General features: G+C 44.1%; 1 protein-coding gene across 1 annotated transcript in view; it reads left to right on the top strand.

The window, feature by feature from the left end:
- The window catches only part of COL24A1 (collagen type XXIV alpha 1 chain), a 382434-nt gene that overhangs the window by 241646 nt on the left and 121070 nt on the right, over positions 1 to 19718 (top strand). Inside the window, exons 25-26 of the mRNA XM_075320523.1 lie at positions 6752 to 6805; positions 12793 to 12846. Of these exons, the coding sequence (XP_075176638.1) occupies positions 6752 to 6805; positions 12793 to 12846 (108 nt within the window). The remainder of the gene's footprint in view (positions 1 to 6751; positions 6806 to 12792; positions 12847 to 19718) is intronic.

Raw genomic sequence — 19718 nt, 5'->3', positions numbered from 1 at the left:
TCAACAGAGTTTTCCTACTTTTATCTCAGAACAGCATGTTGTAGGCAAACAGATTCTGAAACTAACCACGTTTACCTTAGATCACTGTGTGCAGCCCTTCTGACTTTATCTAAGAATTGAGTGTAGCAGAGCTGGGAGCTTTCCCCGCCCACACCAGACTCTCTATAGAGATTGTCTGTGTGGTGTCAATCACAAAACAGGGGGTATGCTGATCTTCCCTGCAGCCAAGGATCTGCACAGAAACAGGAAGGGGTGATGTCACCATTCCATCAGCCGCTGGACCGCCAACTCCAGTTATTGACAGTAGCGGTCAAGTAACTTTGAGCAGTTTGTCATCATAAAATATCTGATAAGCAGCCAATTACATGCCAGAGCAAACGGGTGATGAAACTGTGACATTACCGCTGTCTGTCTTTGCACACACCACAGGGCAGCCTGCACTAGAACCAGGTGAGTGCTGGTAGATATCCTTTAGTTTATTTTTTTTTTAAATATCCTGTCCCCTCTGCAATGTTTTATTTTAACCAGAAAACCCCCTTAATTATCATTACTCTTGCATTTATTTACCCAGATAATGGCATAAGCGATGGATATTTAGTAGTCCTCACAATTGTACAGCTGGGCTGCAATTAGTGAGAGATGGGCCTGTGTGTGAAATGAAAAACTACTACTGTCAGATGCTCAATGTTTCGCCTGGGACAGCGGAGATGGATGAATTTCCTGCCTTTACATGTACAAGTAGAAATTGTTAAAAACACATGGGATCTATGAGCCATGCACTATAATGTCCTTCAATAATTCTATTTTTTTTTCTTTCTTTCATTACATGGACATTATTCTACTTGTCCATTTATTTTTAGGAGTCAAAACAGTAGCTGTGGGGAGACGCATGTCAATATGCCTGGCAAATTCATAGATTAGATGCGATACATTGACGATTTGTTTCCAGTTTTATCCTTGAAGAGGTTTTTATTATGTTTAAAAAGCATCTGTCATCTCCCCTGACATGTCTGTTCTAGTCATTATTCTACAGTGTACCATTCCTGGTATTTTTACCTTCCTTGTAGAAATCTATTTTGCTGTACTTGAAAAATCCATAGTTGATATGATATGCAAATTAGTTGCAAGTGCACTGCGGGGACAACATGAGTGTCATGGTTCGCCTCCCTGTCCACATAGCTAGGGGGCGGAGCCTTCTCCCGGGCCTCACTTCCGGAGCCTGGATGCCTTAAAAGCTGACATTTCCAGTGAACCAGCGCCGGCTATAAGCTTAGCGCTGCTTTGCCTGTGAGTGCTGGTCCCTGTAAGTGTGATCCTGATCCGTTCCCTCTCTGTACCCTAAGCCTCTGTCTGTGTTCTGTCCCCTAGTTTTTCTGTCATTCCTCTGTGTCACCTCCTTCCTTCCCACAATAGCCCCGATTGTTTCCCCCTCTCCTAACTACCCATTTGGTTGTTTTCTCTGGTACAGACCTTGGTCTGATCTCGACTCCTCCATTGCTAGTTCCTCCGGTCTTCCTGCTGCCCGTACTGTGTATGACCTGGACCCGTCTGACCGTCCCCCGCATGCCCCACAGCTTCAGCTGTCCGGCTGATGCTAGCAGACACTGCATTAGCACACACTGGGAGTTCCCCTCCTTGCTCATTCAGCTCCATGTAGTGTCTTTCCCTGCAGGACTCCAGCTCCCCCTGCTGGCAGCCTGACAATGAGTGACCTGTCGGTCAGAGACAGAAGGCGAGCAGTAGGTGGGGAATAGGGAGAGAGGCAAGAGAGCTGCAAGTGCACACCCCGCCCATTGCACTTGCAACTCAATAGCATACAATTTCTACTATGGATTTCTCTAAAACAACAAATCAGATTTCTACAAGAAAAGGAGGATTTACTCAGCATTAAAGCACATGCCATTAGCTTGGGGTAAAAAATCCTGAGGACAGGTATGTGTTCCCTGCAAGGTTTGATTCCAACAACATTAGTATGTGTAAGGACACCCCCAAATTTGGCAACATCTAGTTGTTAATTTATTTTTACATTTTCAGAAGCAATAAGATTTGACAAGCACAATTCAGTGTTCTAAGACACGGTGCTCTAGAATTGTTATTTGATGGCAAATGAAAACATTTACAAAAACAGACATTTATAATATTATTTTTAAGCCTTTTGGTCTCTTACTTTGTCTTTTTTGATGGTCCAATAAAGAACACCATCTACAAAAATAAGAGTAAAACTGTGGTATGTGTTGTGAATATCAGTTATGCTTTTGCTGCTGTGAGGCTCCCTCTTGTGGCCAGGAGTGGTTTGGAAAGAGACCAGGTGTGCTGGAGCCAAGGGGCGTTTCCATTGCTAACTCTCTGCCTATTTAAACCTTGGTCTGCTAGCAGTCTGAGCCAGTTGTCATTTGTTCTTTAGTTTACCAGCCTTCTCATCTTGCTCCAGACCACATCTACCCCAGATAAGTGCTTGGTTCTTTCTTATGTATTGTTCTTTTTGCTCTTATCTGAGTTTGTCATTTACTGTGGTTATTGTCAGTTTATTTGCATGCAGGAATCTTCCCTCTCTGTTGCTTAGCAGAGAAGCTCCCTGCAGCTATGTTTGGAGTATTGCTCCTATAAGTCTATGTGTTTGTTGCTTCTTGAATTTGTAATGGTTCCTGCTTTCTGTTCATTGGTATGACAAGAGCGCCTGGTATAGGACGGAGGGCTTTTTGTACTATCAGGTATTTGGATTTTTGTAGGGTTTTTGTCTGGCCACCATCAGCCCCTTTCCTATCCTGTCCTATTTAGTCAGTGGGGCCTCGCCTTTGCTAATCCTATCATCCATCTGTGTATTGTGTTTTCCTATATCACCGCAGTCTTTGAAGGTGGGGGGCTTCCTATACCTTGTCGGTCTATTTTCTGGGGCAGAGTTATTCATCTTTCCTTCCTTTAGGATAGCTATTTCTCCGGCTGGGTTCGCAGTGCATAGGATGTTAGTTCACCCCTCAGCTACTTCTAGTGTTGATGGTTAGTAAGGGGATGGCGGCCAGATTAGTGCCAATGCTCTTTTTTTGCCAATGATTTATGGTGATCTTCCATGGTTCCGGATCATAAGAGGTATGCTTAATGCAGAGCCTGAGGGGGCGTGCAAGACAACACAGACAATCCCTGTCTCCTGTCTGACAATCCCTGCTCTTCCTTTTTGGGCACTTAAGGTTTGTTTCAAAAGTGGGCATAGCATTTGTGTGACAGACCATATAATGCAACATAGCTGGAGAAAAAAAAAACATGAACTGCACATCGAAAAATCAAAAGTTGATCTAATGCCACCAGGCAAAAATGTATATACCTGAACATGAGGTTCTTGGTTTAACATTCTGAACAATCTGTATGAAGCCCACTGCCATGTCACGGTGAACCTCCGATTGGGTCCCTAATTTATCTGAAGCCTAAAAGGCTTAGCATTTGTGTGCTGATCTCAAGTATCAGAAATGGGGTTACAAATGTGTTGGGAAAATAAAGCATTTGCCAGTATAACCCATAAGGCTACGTCCCTAATTGCGTATTACCTTCATCCTTATCAGTGGGATATGTATATAACCATCCCCTACTACTGGACTACTACAACTCTCTTCTTATCGGTCTCCCTCTAACCAAACTTTCATTTCTCCAATCCGTTCTGAATGCAGCAGGCAGGGTCATATTTTTGTCCAGCTGTTACACTGATGCCTCCACCCTGTGCCAGTCATTGCACTGGTTACTCATCCGCTACAGAATACAATACAAAGCTCTCCACAGTTCTGCATCACTATACATCTCCTTTCTCATCTCTTTTACCCTACCCATGCTCTCCGTTATGCAACTGATCCAAGACTAACATCCTCCATAATCCGAACCTCGCACCTCCATCTCCAAGACTTCTCTCATGTTGTATCAGATTTCTGGAATCCACTAACCCAGACAATACAATCAATACCTTGCTCTCACATTTTTAAGCTCATTAACCTAACTCTCCACTTTTCCTTCTATCTAAATGTTAATTAGAATCTGCTCCTACCTATTCATTGGTCTCCACCTTATCCATGCACCCAATAGCACATGTTAACTGCGTTTAAACAGATCCTGACTGATGACTGGATCATGCGTCTTAGGCTAGGTTCACATTTCCGTTGTTTTAAATTTGTCAGGTCCGTCAGCGACGGATCTGTCGGTTTTTAGATGTCAACTGACGCAACGGATGTGTTTTTCATAGGATTCCGTTCACAGGAATCCTGTGAAAAAACTGATCCATCGCATCCGTTACATCCACTGTGCGTCCGTTTTTTGACGGATCCCTCATGATCAGTTTGTGTTTGTGACAGCCCAGTGGGTGTGCCAAACATGCTGGCATGCTCAGTAGCGCATGACGGAATCCAGTGCTGGATTCCGTCGTAAGACGGATTACGACGGAATCCAGCACCATAGACAAACATTACAAGCTTGACGGATTGCGATGGATTCCTGCGCGGTGCGTTAATTTTGACGGCCCAAAAAACATTACATTCTGCGTTGTTTCCGCCCGGCAGTCAGTCCAAAGACGACTAATACAAGTCTATGGGAAACAACGGAATCCGCCAAACGGATTCCGTTGTTTACCAGAGCCGCGGATTGTGACTGATACATTTTGGCGGAAATGTGAACCTAGCCTTAGTTATAGCATAACCCCTATTTATTATAATGATCCCCGGACATGACAGGACAAGCATGTTCTACCTATTGTGTCTCCCCATTTCATTATAGATTGTAGGTTGTGAGCCGGACCCTCACTCCTCCTGTAACTGATCAATGTGTTATCAAACAAAGGAGAACATATAGTGGACTTAGAAAAAATTGTATAAAATGTATAATTTTATTTAGAAACACTTAAAAAGTTCAAGATAATACAAACATATAAAAAGAGCGGCGACAAATGACTGGCAGTGCAGACAAAATATTACTGAATAATGGTCATACCAATAGCAAATTTGCAGTGTTAGAAATAACGGAATCCCTGGACAATATGGGCAACAATGAAGGCTAGCAAGCCTGTATTAATATAAACACCAGGGAACCATGGCAAGAAAGTAACCGGAAAAATAAGCCCCCTGCAAGGCGATGGACGGTAAGCAAGAGCTGAGTTACAAAGTACAGAATACAAATAAGAACAATAAAGTGTAACTTGCAAATGCATGTACAAACACAGCTCAAAGAGTATACCTGCAGGGGGACTGATAAACAGCCACCCAACGCGCGTTTCACGTGTCTCAGTGCTTGCTTTCTCAAGGGGGATACTCGCTGGTGATCTGCAAGGACCTTTTAACCCATGTGACCGAAGTCACATGACCCAAAAGGACCAATTACAATGGGAAATGTTGGCGCACGTGCACCGCTAGTAAAGCCATCCATTACCACCGCGGCGTCAAAGAAATGCGTGCATGCTTGGCTACCGGACATGCGCACAGCCACATAAAGACGCCGGGGAGACAAAGGAGGGAAATTCACAGCGGATTACCTTGCAATCACTAGCAGACACAGACAAAAAAAGGGCCCCTGTGCAAGAACAATATAGTGGCCCTTTGCAGCCCAATAATGCACAATTTCACCTGCTTTGGCAGTTGTAAGGGACCCCTTATCCTTTGGACCCCTTTGCGACTGCACAGGTTGAACTATTGATATATCTACCCATGTCTGTAATGTCTTTATTGTCTGCACATGTCACTGCTTAATTGTAAAGTGCGGAATATGTTGGCACTATACAAATAAAATTAATAGTTAGTATTATTATTATCCCCTTTCAATGCCTTTACAATCCCTGCAATCAGTGCCTGAGAGTAAATATTTCAATTTTTGGCAAAATTTAACTTTTTTATATTCTTAAAAGATATCATACTTTTACATTGGGACCTAGAAAGTTCAGGTTATGGCACTGATCAGAACCTTTACGGGGGTCCAGAGGCCCCTGAGCCACAAAAAAAGAGCAACAGTATTATTTAGGGAGGCCGGTACAAATTTTGCTTTAGGTCTCAAAAAATGTCAAGCCGCCTATTGACCCTTTAGTTGCTGCAATGTTTAAGAAAACATAAAAAGTGACAAAACTAAAATCTTTCATTACATTTACCGACTAATTAGAATGTATTCAGTCCTATATAATGTTGTGAAGCAGCAGAAATATGTGACATGTGGGTGAGAACGTCTTTTCGGAGCTGAAAATCTGGAAGTTCAGTTATTTGAAGACGATTTGTGAATGAAAACAGATGACGGAAGCTGGGATGAATTATTAAAGCCATGACTCACGTACGATGCCGGATTCTTATATTACACAAGGACACAGAAGCTGCTGCTGTGGAGCTACACGCTCGAAACAGAGCTAACCGGTTTCACCATGGGAAAGGGGCTGTAAATCATCATTGCCATCAAAAACTGTTTGATGAAACGTTGCGTTACCTGCCCTCACCTCTAAGGAGAAAGTGCGGCACTACAGGCTGCTGCAACTGCAGCCGTCTCACCAGACTCAAAGCTGGAACGTATCATGTAGCGTAGGGATTGTAGAACCCTAATTGGGGATTTAGGGAATTTATGGAGGATTTCAATTTGGATATAGTTTTGAGAAAAGAAATCTGGTTTTGTTTTTTTGCCTTTTTTTCACTTTGCTGAATATTGTTTTTCGCTGTAAAATTTGTTTCGTCTAGTTCATTTCCTGTGAAATGTTATGTCCTCTGTTGTGGGGTGATCCTGATCCTATTTCTTTTGCTTTTTATTGTAGGGACCTGAGGGATTGCCAGGAGAACCTGGGCCACCTGGAGATCCTGGAGAAAAGGTTCATTTTAATGTTTTATTGGGTTTCTTCACTTTTTGCATGGGAGGTAGGGGTACTTTGCACGTTGCGACATCGCACCTGCGATATCGTCGGGGTCAAATTGAAAGTGACGCACATCCGGCACCAGTAACGATGTCGCAACATGTAAAGCCTAGATGCGCCGATTTACGATCGCAAAAGCGTCGTAAATCGGCGATCTGTGTAGCGTTAGTCATTTCCATAATTTCGGAACGACCGATGTTACGATGTTGTTCCTCGTTCCTGCGGCATCACACATCGCTGTGTGTGAAGCAGCAGGAGCGAGGAACATCTCCTACCTGCGTCCCACCGGCTATGCGAAAGGAAGGAGGTGGGCGGGATGTTTACATCCCGCTCATTTCTGCCCCTCCGCTTCTATTGGCCGCCTGCCGTGTGACGTCGCTGTGATGCCGCACGACCTGCCCCATTAGGAAGGAGGCGGTTTGCCGGCCAGAGCGACGTTGCAGGGCAGGTAAGTGCATGTGAAGCTGCCGTAGCGATAATGTTCGCTACGGCAGCTATCACACACTATCGCATGTGCGACAGGGGCGGGGACTATCGCGCTCGGCATCGCAGCATGCAAAGTATCCCGTAGTCTCTTAATTAGAGCCAGATTTGGCAGGCATGGGCCGATCTCTTGACATCTGTCAGTTAGGGACCTCTGTTGGTCGTTATCAGTGTCACAGAGGTGTTTTTTTTGCAGAATTTGAGGGTGTTAGAAGGCTTATAGTCAATAAAATATAAAAAAAAGTTATACAAAGGTCTACAAGGGTCCAAAGAAATGTAGCAAACCACAACCCTGAGCCAATCTGTGTTATAGCTCATCTGATGAGGTGAGTCGTTGATGCCCCTTAGGTCCGGATGAGCAGCTATTATGCAGCACAGACAGGTGACGTTGGTGCTGCAGAGTGACACGGATAAAACATCAGATGCTGTTGTAGCTGGACAACTGGAGCAAAAGCAGAACTGGAACCAAAGGAGCTGATAAAGCAGAGTATTAGCAACTGCAAATATAGGGTAGACTTAGTGATATAGTTGACCTTAGTTTGCCAGTGAATCCAATGTGGAGCAAGTATAGAATTATAGTGAAATTTACGCAGTGGCAGAGCTAGGTAAGTTGCAGAGTCCAGGCAGAACCAGCACAAAGGTAAAGTATAGTTAACTCAGGAAAAGAATTGAGTTTGTCAAGGAGTTCTACTGCCGAATTGACAGAGCAATATAGTTTAGTTGACTCAGCAGTAGAGCTGAGTTAGACTGGATTCACGCAATGGAGGCAGTAGAGCCAGTGTGCGTGTGTGTGTGTGGTGATGGGGGCAATAGTGCTGGTGTGTGTGCAGTGATGATGGGAGCGGTAATGCCGATGTGTGTGTGGTGATGATGGGGGCGGTAGTGGCGGTGTGTGTGCGGTGATGATGGGGGCGGTACTGCCAGTGTGTGTGCAGTGATGATTGGGGCGGTAGTGCCTGTGTGTGTGCAGTGATGATGGGGGCGGTAGTGCCTGTGTGTGCAGTGATTGGGGTGGTAGTGCCTGTGTGTGTGCAGTGATGATGGGGGTGGTAGTGCCGGTGTGTGTGCGGTGATGATGGGTGCGGTACTGCCAATGTGTGTGTGCAGTGATGATTGGGGCGGTAGTGCCTGTGTGTGCAGTGATGATTGGAGCGGTAGTGTTTGTGTGTGTGCAGTGATGATTGGGGCGGTAGTGCCGGGGTGTATGCAGTGATGTTTGGGGCGGTAGTGCCTGTGTGTGCGCGGTGATGATGGGTGCGGTAGGTTTTGCGTGTGCGCGGTGATTATGGGGGCGGTAGTGCCGGTGTGTGTGCGGTGATGATGGGGTGGTAGTGCCTGCATCTCTCTCTCTCTCCGACTCCAATACCTGCCCATAATTTCAAGTGACAGGATCCTGTAAAATAACACATGCGTTTGCATGCGTCTCTCTTTGGAAAAACATGACCCGCTTTTGCAGCAAAAAAACATTCAGGACGCATGTTAAAAAAACGTAGTGTGAAAGTAGCCTAATAATAATGAGATGACTCTGCTAACACTGTCCCAGCCTATTCAGCTAAGCGAGCAGAAGAAAACAGGAAATGTCATGCTACATAGAGTATGTATTACAGTAGATGAAACAAACTATATTCAGGATTTTCTGTTATGAAAATCACCGACAGAAATTTTACGTAATTTGCGGTTGGAATGCTCTTTACGTTATGATGTTGTTATAGGTTTTGCTGACCGATCACCCTAAGGCTATGTGCCCACGGGGACAGTGTCCTGCGGTTATATCCGCAGGACATTCCGCAGGTGCTCCCAGGAAACAGCACCACAACTTTTGTCTGTTTCCATGCTGCGGAATGTCCTCCGGATATGGTGCGGGCATTCTGCATTGAGGATACAGTACCATGGCTTCGGCACTGCATCCTCAATGCAGAACAAGTGCTGCAGTGATCAGGGGAGTTCATACTTACCTCCATCATGCAGCACCTCGCCTTCCGGCAGCCGGGTCACTCTCTCAGCGTCTGCAGGAGAAGGTGGGCGGGCCTGAACTAGCTCTGGCTGTCACATGACCGAAGCTCGTGCAGGCTCCGCCCACCTCTTCCTTCCTGTACCTGGATTCACTGCGCTCCTGTACACCTGACGGAGAAAGTGACTCTGGTGAGGCAGGTAAGTATATGGGACCCTGTGGAGAAATCCGCAACAATAATTGACATGCTGCAGATTGTTCCGCACGAAAATCCGCACGATTTCCGCTGCGGAAAAATTCGCAGCGTGGGCACAGCATTTCCCAAATGCCATAGAAATGGCTGGGGAGTAGCTGTGCTGCAGATTTCTGGAAAATCCGCGGCTTTTCCGCGAGAAATCCGCGGCAAAATCCGCGCATTTTCCGCAGCGTGGGCACATAGCCTTACAAAGTAGTATTTCAGGTGAAGATCGTGAAATGAAAATGAGAAACATTTTGCTTAATGCAACATCTGCAAAGATCCTTGCAACACAGGAATACTATAAACCCGTTTGCAATAATTAAGTCTAATGCACACACTCTTTGAAGGGGCAGATAAGGATTTATTGTTGTTTCTTCTCTGATCCGGCTGCTAGATGGAAACATGGACGAGTAAGCCTGTATAAAAATTCCAAATACCTATTAACTCTCAAAACCATAAATTGTCGTTAAGTGGGTGTAATTATGTAAGTCATGGAAACATAATGTAGGCATTCTTACTGTCTGTGCAGCTCCGCTACGAAACCCGCCTGAAAAAGCGCTTGGAATACGCTCCAAAGGATTTCTATGTAAAAATGAATCACACTGTTCAACCTTTTGAGTGTCTTTTATTTGCATTGCGGTGCACCGATAGGTTATCCACACAACCCCGGTAGCTGCCATTTTTATACTTCCATGAGGTCCAGCCTATAGCTGGTATTCATAGCCGATCGTCATTTTTACTACAAACTGCAATACTGAAGTATCACAAGATATTCTACATAGAAGTCCCCGAGGGAGAGTAAAAAAGGAGGTGAAAGTTAGAGGTTGTCCTCTACTTTTATATTGATGGCCTATCCTTAAGGGGGCTTTACACGCTGTGACATCGCTAGTAATTGCTAGCGATGTCGCGTGCGATAGCACCCACCCCCGTCGGTGGCATGATATGTGATCGCTGCCGTAGCGAACATTATCGCTACAGTAGCGTCACACGCACATACCTGCTCTGTGACGTCGCTGTGACCGGCAAACCGCCTCCTTTCTAAGGGGGCGGTTCATTCAGCGTCACAGCGACGTCACAGCAACGTCACCGAACCGCCGCCCAATAGAAAAGGAGGGGAGGGGATGAGCGGCCGGAATATGCCGCCCACCTCCTTCCTTCTTCCTTTTCCAGTGGACACAGGTAAGGAGATGTTTGTCGTTCCAGCGGCGTCACACATAGCGATGTGTGCTGCCGCAGGAGCGACAAACAACATCGTACCTGCAGCAGCAACGATAATTGGGAATAGGGGGGGATGTCACCGATGAGCGATTTTGAACGTTTTTGCGACGATTCAAAATCGCTCATAGGTGTCACACACAACGACATCGCTAAAGCGGCCGGATGTGCGTCACAAATTCCGTGACCCCAACAAGATCGCTTTAGCGATGTCGCAGTGTGTAAAGCGGCCCTTAGGATAGGTCATCATGGTCTGATCGGTCAGGGTCCAACACTCCGCACCCCCACCGATCAGCAGTTCTCCATGCCGGTGGTGGCAGCAGACATCCGGAAATGCTCAGATCCGGTGCTGCTCCGTCTTCTGATAGCGGCCAAGGCCGGATACTACACATCTGCCACCTATTGATTAGAAAGGGAGGCCAATGTGCAGTGCCTGGCCGTGGCCGCTATCAGAAGATGGAGCAGCGCCGGAACTGGGTATTTACGGCCGCCTTCTGCTGCAGCCAGGACCAAGAACAGCTGATCAACGGGGGTGCGAAGTGTGGGACCCCGACCGATCAGACATTGATGACCTATCCTAAGGCCATCAATGTCAAAGTAGTGGACAACCCCTTTAATTAAAAAAAAATATTTCCTCAAATATTTTTAAAAATTAAACAAAAACACAAGTTTGAATCCTCCCCCTTTCCCCAATCCAAAATGTTATTTTTAACAACCAATGAATGTTGTAAACCCAAAAATCAATGGCGGAATTGCATTTTTCTTCCATCATCTTATCCCATGCATCTTAGAATAATTTCCCATTTTTTACTACATTAAAGTGAATGAATGGTGCCACTCATCCTGCAAAAGCAAGTCCTCATATGGCTAAATAGACGGAAAAATAATTACGTAATGACTTTTGGAAACCGTAAGTGCAAAAAATGAAAATAACCAGTTAAAACAAATTTTATTCCGTTTCTAAAGAATTTTTAGTGATTTTCTTAAAATTTTCCTCGTTAATATCTATATTTAAAATTTAAAAACATTTTTTACAGTAAGTTATGATCACAATTCACGACCCTCCCTGCACAATGACCTCTTCCATAGAAGTCAATGAGTCCTCTCCAGACTAATCTATTTTTTTCTATTGTGTATCTGTAAAAATGATGTACTATGGTAATGAGGATTGTGTTTGGGGATAAGGTCCCCAGATCTCTACTCATGCACATACATAAAAGTTCCCCTTGAAAAAGCCACACCATCCATAGCTGAAGAAACCTCATATTTTGGACGTTTGGTGCTCCCACTACTGTAACAAAATGTACAAAAAAATCTGTGATGTATAAGTTATGCTGATTAGTGTATGGCGTAAAACAATAAAAAAAAACCATGAAATTGATCTTTTTATGTATTTTTCAAAAAATGCTAATTAGTATGAATTTAATGCAAATATATAGTCCATGTACTACAATGTACAAGTCGTCCCACAAAGGACAGGGTCTTGTCTAGTGACCTCAATCTCAAAGCAAGACAGCAATGACAGATTATAAAGGGACAGCATAAAGAGATGTCCATGATGTTAGCCTGGTTAATGTTTATGGTTCCTATATTATTAGGGTATGTGCGCACGTTGCGTTTTTTCATGCGTTTACGCTGCGTTTTGCACTGCAGCGTAACTGCATGCGTCCTGAGTCCTGAGATTCCAAATTCCATCTGCACGTTGCGTTTTAGAATGCAGCGTTTCGGCTGCTACCAAAACGCTGCATTCTAAAAAGTAACATGTCACTTCTTTTTTGCGTTCTGGACGCTTTTCCCACTCTGTCTATGCAAGAGCACGCATCCAGAACGCATGAATTCTGCAAGAATTCAGCATGGCACAATGCTTTCAAAACGCAGCTATTCGGCTGCGTTTTCAAACGCACATGCAGTGACTTAAACGCTGCGGAACAGAACGCAACGTGCGCACATACCCTTAGAATAAAAATGAGTGAGGATAAAATAATGTATAAATATTATGAGATAAAATTATAATAATATCCTTTCATATTTTATTATGCCATTTTCTTTTTTTTCCAGGGAGAACGCGGTAATCCTGGTCCTGAAGGTCCATCGGGTGAAAAAGGCACACAGGTATAAGAATGCATAAACTATCCTATTATTTCATGTCCATCATGACTCACTGAAGAACGTGGACCGCGTGCATGGAACTTAAAGGGGTATTCCATATCGGACAATATTAAATTGGCATAAAATAAAACTCCCAGGCGAGCACCATTTCCCCCGTTCTCAGCTCTGTGTCTCCCGTAGATCACTTGACATAAATAATATTAGGTGACCGCTGCAGCCAAACAGTGTCTGCCAATCGGCTGCTGCCTTCAGTTTTATCGAAGTGGAAGAAACACTATTTTTCCACTTGGACAAAACTATTAGGGTACATGCCTATGATCCACCTACGATCTACTGCGGGGACACGAGTGCTGTCTACAGGAGACCACAGCGGCTTATGCCCATGATCAGGGTTCGGGCAGTTTGGTAGAGGTCTGACTATCAGCATCTCTGCCATCTGCTGTTTGGGAGGATCATTAGCACCTATTTACATATTTACACTGTCTGTCAGGCTGGATACTTGACCATGCTACAATTTTCTTAGTATTATTGCAATTTATTGCTATGTTGTCCGTTTCACGAATAGGACAACCGAAGGCTGCAATATCTTCCATATCTGCTACAAACAGGAGGTTGCACACAAGTACGATGCAAGGCACGAAGAGCTTGCAATGAGCATCAAGGTCCCCTCTAACAGCTGATGTTCTGAGGTTCTGATATTCAGACCCCACAATATAATAATTATGGGTCATATATCAATTTTTAAAATGCCGGGCAACCCCTTAATGCAAAATCGCATAAGCTATGTCCTCTTGGGATGTAACTTGTGACAATATAAGGAGGTGGACTGGAAGTCACGCTCCTCCCTGAAGACACCAACCGCACTGCTGTAATCTAATATGAATAATGTCATGCATCTTTGGGTAAGAGACAGTTTCTTTCCAGAACATCAGACAGGGCCTTATTAGTGACTAAAAGGGAAATGCAAGTCAGACAGGTCATCAAGGCCACATGTAGTGGCAATTGCAACCTAGCGATCGGAGAGATAGCGTGATTCTCGTAAGTGACTGAAGCATCGGACGGGAACGTCTGAAGGGATAGAGACCTATCCTCGGACGAGCGGCTCTATATTGAAGGTGCCAGAGTACGGACAATTGACCAGTCACTTTGGCCATCAAGGAATGGGATTATCATCACTGGCGTGTGACAGTGTTTGACTTTCCCGAGCAGGACCCTTTCTGATGACTGCAAGCTTACGGTTTTTCGCTGGCACTATGGCAAATTTTTTGGTACTTTCTTTGCCTCTTCTTGTCTCACTATGGCGAATTCCATAACCCCTTCTCCTACGGGGAAGATAGCCCTTCACCTGGAAGTGTCTTGGAGCCTGCAGCTCCATCCCAGGCATAGTGATCCAACCCCCGGGAGCCCCTGCCATGTTAGGGAAGGAGATGTAGGCCCGCTGAATAGGAAGGTTGCTCTCGTAGACTGTGCTGTTGTGTGGAGCTGGGTTGTTCTGGAGCGCACAGGTCCAGAAAGATCGGGAATAACTCAGCGAGGACTTGAACTAAGTATGCTTTGAAACGGAAAATATGCTTAAGGCATGTGCCCGCTATGTCACATATAAAGTTGTTCCCAAGGAACTGTGGAAACTGTTCAGTAAAAGACTGTTGTTTATTAAGAACTGTTGGTCTCTGTGTTAGTTTCCACCATAGTCTGGTACTGGCCTGCCAAAGGCAACAGCAACATGTGGCCTGCTCCAAGGTATGACCTGCACCACACAAGTCCACACACCCAGCCAGGACCATGGTCTTCCTGTAAGCTTCTATGATCGGGGTGGCATAGGCACAGTATAAACCCTTCATGATATCTGACATCATTTTATGTCAAAGGTAATGTAGCTTCCTTTGATGCTGGCTTGCAGGCTGAGCCCACATCTTTCCCCTCACATGACGGCTGATCTAATCAGCCATCATGTGCCTCTAACAGCCTCAGATGGATCAGATATCCGACCGCAGCTGTAAGCCAATATAATCCAATGCCAATCTCAAACAGCGGGATTTAATATGCGCCAGCGGGGAGCGCGCTATTCCACACTACCATCAGCGCGTGACGTCATCGAGGGGCGTTGGGGGTCTGTGTCTGTCAATACAAACCTCCTGTGAATGCGGAGCACGAGTCGGTGTTCATAGGAGATCGCGATTTCTGCTGTAAAGGGAGATGCTGATGCGCTATATAGCAAAAGTCATCGGACAATCGCAGCTACAGGTTCCCTAAATACAATAAAAAGTGAAAAAAGTTTTTAAAAATATTAAAAAAACACAAGTTCAATTCACCCCTCTTTTCCTCCATTGAAAATAAAACAATTAAATAAATAAATATATATACAGTGTATTCCTTTAGTATCGCTGCATTCAGAAATCTATGATCTATGAAAATATAAAATAAATCAATCCGATCAATAAACACCGTAACAAAATAACATTTCAAAACGCCAGAATTACGTTTTTTTGGTTGCGACAACATTGCAATAAAATGCAATAAGACGCGATCAAACCATTTTATCCACCCCAATATGGTATCAGTAAGATGTCAGCTCAGGGCGCAAAAAATAAGCTCCACACAGCCCCATATCATGATAACTGAAAATGTTACGGGGCTCGGAAAATGGCAACTAAAGTGAATTTTTTTTGTTTGCAGATTTAAAGAGGACCAACCACTAGGATTTTCCTATATAAACTAAAGCCAGTGCTATACAGGCACTATCAGGCTGATTCTATACATACAGTGCTATACTGGCGCTATCAGGCTGATTCTATACATACAGTGCTATACTGGCGCTATCAGGCTGATTCTATACATACAGTGCTATACTGGCACTATCAGGCTGATTCTATACATACAGTGCTATACTGGCACTATCAGGCTGATTCTATACATACAGAGCTATACTGGCGCTATCAGGCTGATTCTATACATACAGTGCTATACTGGTGCTATCAGGCTGATTCTATACATACAGTGCTATACTGGCGCTATCAGGCTGATTCTATACATACAGTGCTATACTGGCACTATCAGGCTGATTCTATACATACAGTGCTATACTGGTGCTATCAGGCTGATTCTATACATATAGTGCTATACTGGCGCTATCAGGCTGATTCTATACATACAGTGCTATACTAGCACTATCAGGCTGATTCTATACATACAGAGCTATACTGGCACTATCAGGCTGATTCTATACATACAGAGCTATACTGGCGCTATCAGGCTGATTCTATACATACAGTGCTATACTGGCGCTATCAGGCTGATTCTATACATACAGTGCTATACTGGCACTATCAGGCTGATTCTATACATACAGTGCTATACTGGTGCTATCAGGCTGATTCTATACAAATAGTGCTATACTGGCGCTATCAGGCTGATTCAATACATACAGTGCTATACTAGCACTATCAGGCTGATTCTATACATACAGAACTATACTGGCACTATCAGGCTGAGTCTATACATACAGCGCTATACTGGCACTATCAGGCTGATTCTATACATACAGTGCTATACTGGCACTATCAGGCTGATTCTATACATACAGTGCTATACTGGTGCTATCAGGCTGATTCTATACAAATAGTGCTATACTGGCGCTATCAGGCTGATTCAATACATACAGTGCTATACTAGCACTATCAGGCTGATTCTATACATACAGAACTATACTGGCACTATCAGGCTGAGTCTATACATACAGTGCTATACTGGCACTATCAGGCTGATTCTATACATACAGAGCTATACTAGCACTATCAGGCTGATTCTATACATACACTGCTATACTGGCACTATCAGGCTGATTCTATACATACAGTGCTATACTGGCACTATCAGGCTGATTCTATACATACAGTGCTATACTAGCACTATCAGGCTGATTCTATACATACAGAGCTATACTGGCACTATCAGGCTGATTCTATACATACAGTGCTATACTGGCACTATCAGGCTGATTCTATACATACAGTGCTATACTGGCACTATCAGGCTGATTCTATACATACAGTGCTATACTGGCGCTATCAGGCTGATTCTATACATACAGTACTATACTGGCACTATCAGGCTGATTCTATACATACAGTACTATACTGGCGCTATCAGGCTGATTCTATACATACAGTGCTATACTGGCACTATCAGGCTGATTCTATACATACAGTGCTATACTGGCACTATCAGGCTGGTTCTATACATACAGTGCTATACTAGCACTATCAGGCTGATTCTAGACATACAGTGCTATACTGGCACTATCAGGCTGATTCTATACATACAGTGCTATACTGGCACTATCAGGCTGATTCTATACATACAGTGCTATACTAGCACTATCAGGCTGATTCTATACATACAGTGCTATACTGGCGCTATCAGGCTGATTCTATACATACAGTGCTATACTGGCACTATCAGGCTGATTCTATACATACAGTGCTATACTGGCACTATCAGGCTGAGTCTATGCATACAGTGCTATACTGGCACTATCAGGCTGATTCTATACATACAGTGCTATACTGGCACTATCAGGCTGATTCTATACATACAGTGCTATACTGGCATTATCAGGCTGATTCTATACATACAGTGCTATACTGGCACTATCAGGCTGATTCTATACATACAGTGCTATACTGGTGCTATCATGCTGATTCTATACAGACCTTTAGTTATGAAATCGGATGTATACTTTCTGAAATATAGGCAAATAAAGATAGTGAAATGCACTGGAATTTGATAAGAGATGCAACTAAATATCTAATAGGTGGGTCGGGTTTTCCTAGTTATTCCCGCCCCTGTCTGCTGCCTGTCCTTCCTCCATACCCCAGTAATAACAGAGACAGGGGTAGGAAGAGGGGGGGAGGAAGGACAGGCAGACAGGGGCGGGAATAACTTGCAAAACCCAACTATTAGATATTCTGCAGCACCTATCAATCAAATAACAGTGCATTTCCCAAACTCTACTTGCCTATATTTCATAAAGTATACATCCGATCTCCCAACTAAAGGTATATATACAATCAGCATGATAGTGCCAGTATAGCACTGGCTTTAGTTTATATAGGAAAATCCTGGTGGTTGGTGCTCTTTAAATTAAAAAACAAAAACGCTATACTTGTTTGGTATCTACGTACTCTTACTGACCTGGAGAATTATATTGCCAGGTCAGTTTTCCCATATAATGAACACGGTAAATAAATAAATAAATAAATAAATAAATTGTGGAATTACTCTTTTTTTTGCAATTTCACTGTACTTGGAATTTTTTTTCCCTTTTCCAGTACACCATATGATAAAATTAATGGTGTCAATCGAAAGTACAACTTGTCCCTGAAAACCAAGTCCTAACATGGCGATATTTGCAAAAAAATAAAAGAAGCGGAGGAATACAATGATAATGTAAATGTGGAAAATGGCAAGGACATGAAGGGATGTCATATTTGACAGCAGCACTTGAAGAGTTGACAGATGGAGAATGCTCCCTCTGTTAGCTCATCAAACTACCCCAGCACACAATGGCCTCTGAGTCGGAGAATGAATGTCATGGGATACCACGAGGACCTTCCACCACGTCATTTTAAATAGAAGTCCGAGCTCTCGGACCCCCACTGATTCTACAAATAAAGCGTCAGCGGCGCCTCGTCAGTGCTGAGCTTCGTTTATTTTCTCTTCAGCGTTCATTGCCATCCACTATTCAAGTGATGGGGACCTGCAGCCATTTAACCATTAGTACTAATGTGCAGGAAAACTATGTAGAGGCCACAGAGTTAAAGCTGTGCTGCGGCCCCCTCAATCTCAGGACCGGCGGGGGTCTCCACAATCATTGAAGCTGCATTTACATTGAAAGAAGATCACAAATGAGCATTCTTAAGATTATCTGTTTCCTGATAACCTTTTGGAGTAAACAGTGCTGATCACCTGGTGAATGTGCAAAACACTCATTCATCAGGTGAAATGATCTGCACAGCGCAAAAGAGTATCGCGTGTAAACAGGACTCACACTGCAAAACCCATGACCGCCTATGATCACATCCTCCACTTTGGTTGACATGTGTAAATTGGTTATTAAACGACCGCCGATCGGTAAAAGTTCATCAATCAGTGATTCTATCTTGCTTTTTGTTGGTCCTTGTAAACAGACCCTTAAAAGAGAGATGGCATGTCCTAGCGATAAGCCATCACATACTAAGATGAGAATGCCCTGTAATGCACCCCTCGAGCATTTTATTTTGCAACGCTAAAGTGGTGCTTAACTCTACGTCTTATACTCACCTTCCAGCGACTTCATCCTTTTTTTGGCATCACTCCGGTCCTGCGGCGCCATCTTGTGCCTGTAACGTCTGACTGTCCGGAAGTCAGAAGTTAAAGGGGTTGTCTACTACTTGAACAACCTCTACTCATTCCTCTTGTTCGCCCCCGTAAAAATAAATAAGCCTATATTCCCCTCCGTTGCAGCCGCGGTTCCAGTGATGTCTAAAGCCACACTCCTGGGGGCTCATGTGACATTGGTATGACACGCAGGACTCGTGACCAATCGGCACCTGGTGTCCGTCTCCCCGTTATCAGATGTTTGAGCAGGAAGTCAGTGCTGCACTCACATCCTGCTCAAATATCCGAAGGCGGGAAGAGAGACTCCAGACGTGGATTGGTCGCGGGGCCCACTTGTCATACCAGTGTCACGTAGGCTCTGAGAATGCGGCTTTAGACATTGCTGGAATCGTCGCTGAATCGGATGTAAGTATAGGCTTATTTATTTTTATGGGGCAGAACAAAAGGAATGAGTAGGGGTTGTCCAAGTAGTGGACAATCCCTTTAAGTCTATATTA

Source organism: Anomaloglossus baeobatrachus, chromosome 8, assembly GCF_048569485.1.
Source record: "Anomaloglossus baeobatrachus isolate aAnoBae1 chromosome 8, aAnoBae1.hap1, whole genome shotgun sequence".
NCBI classification, from domain to species: domain Eukaryota; kingdom Metazoa; phylum Chordata; class Amphibia; order Anura; family Aromobatidae; genus Anomaloglossus; species Anomaloglossus baeobatrachus.
The sequence above is the reverse complement of the archived record's forward strand: the minus strand, read 5'-3'. Positions and strand labels throughout refer to the sequence as shown.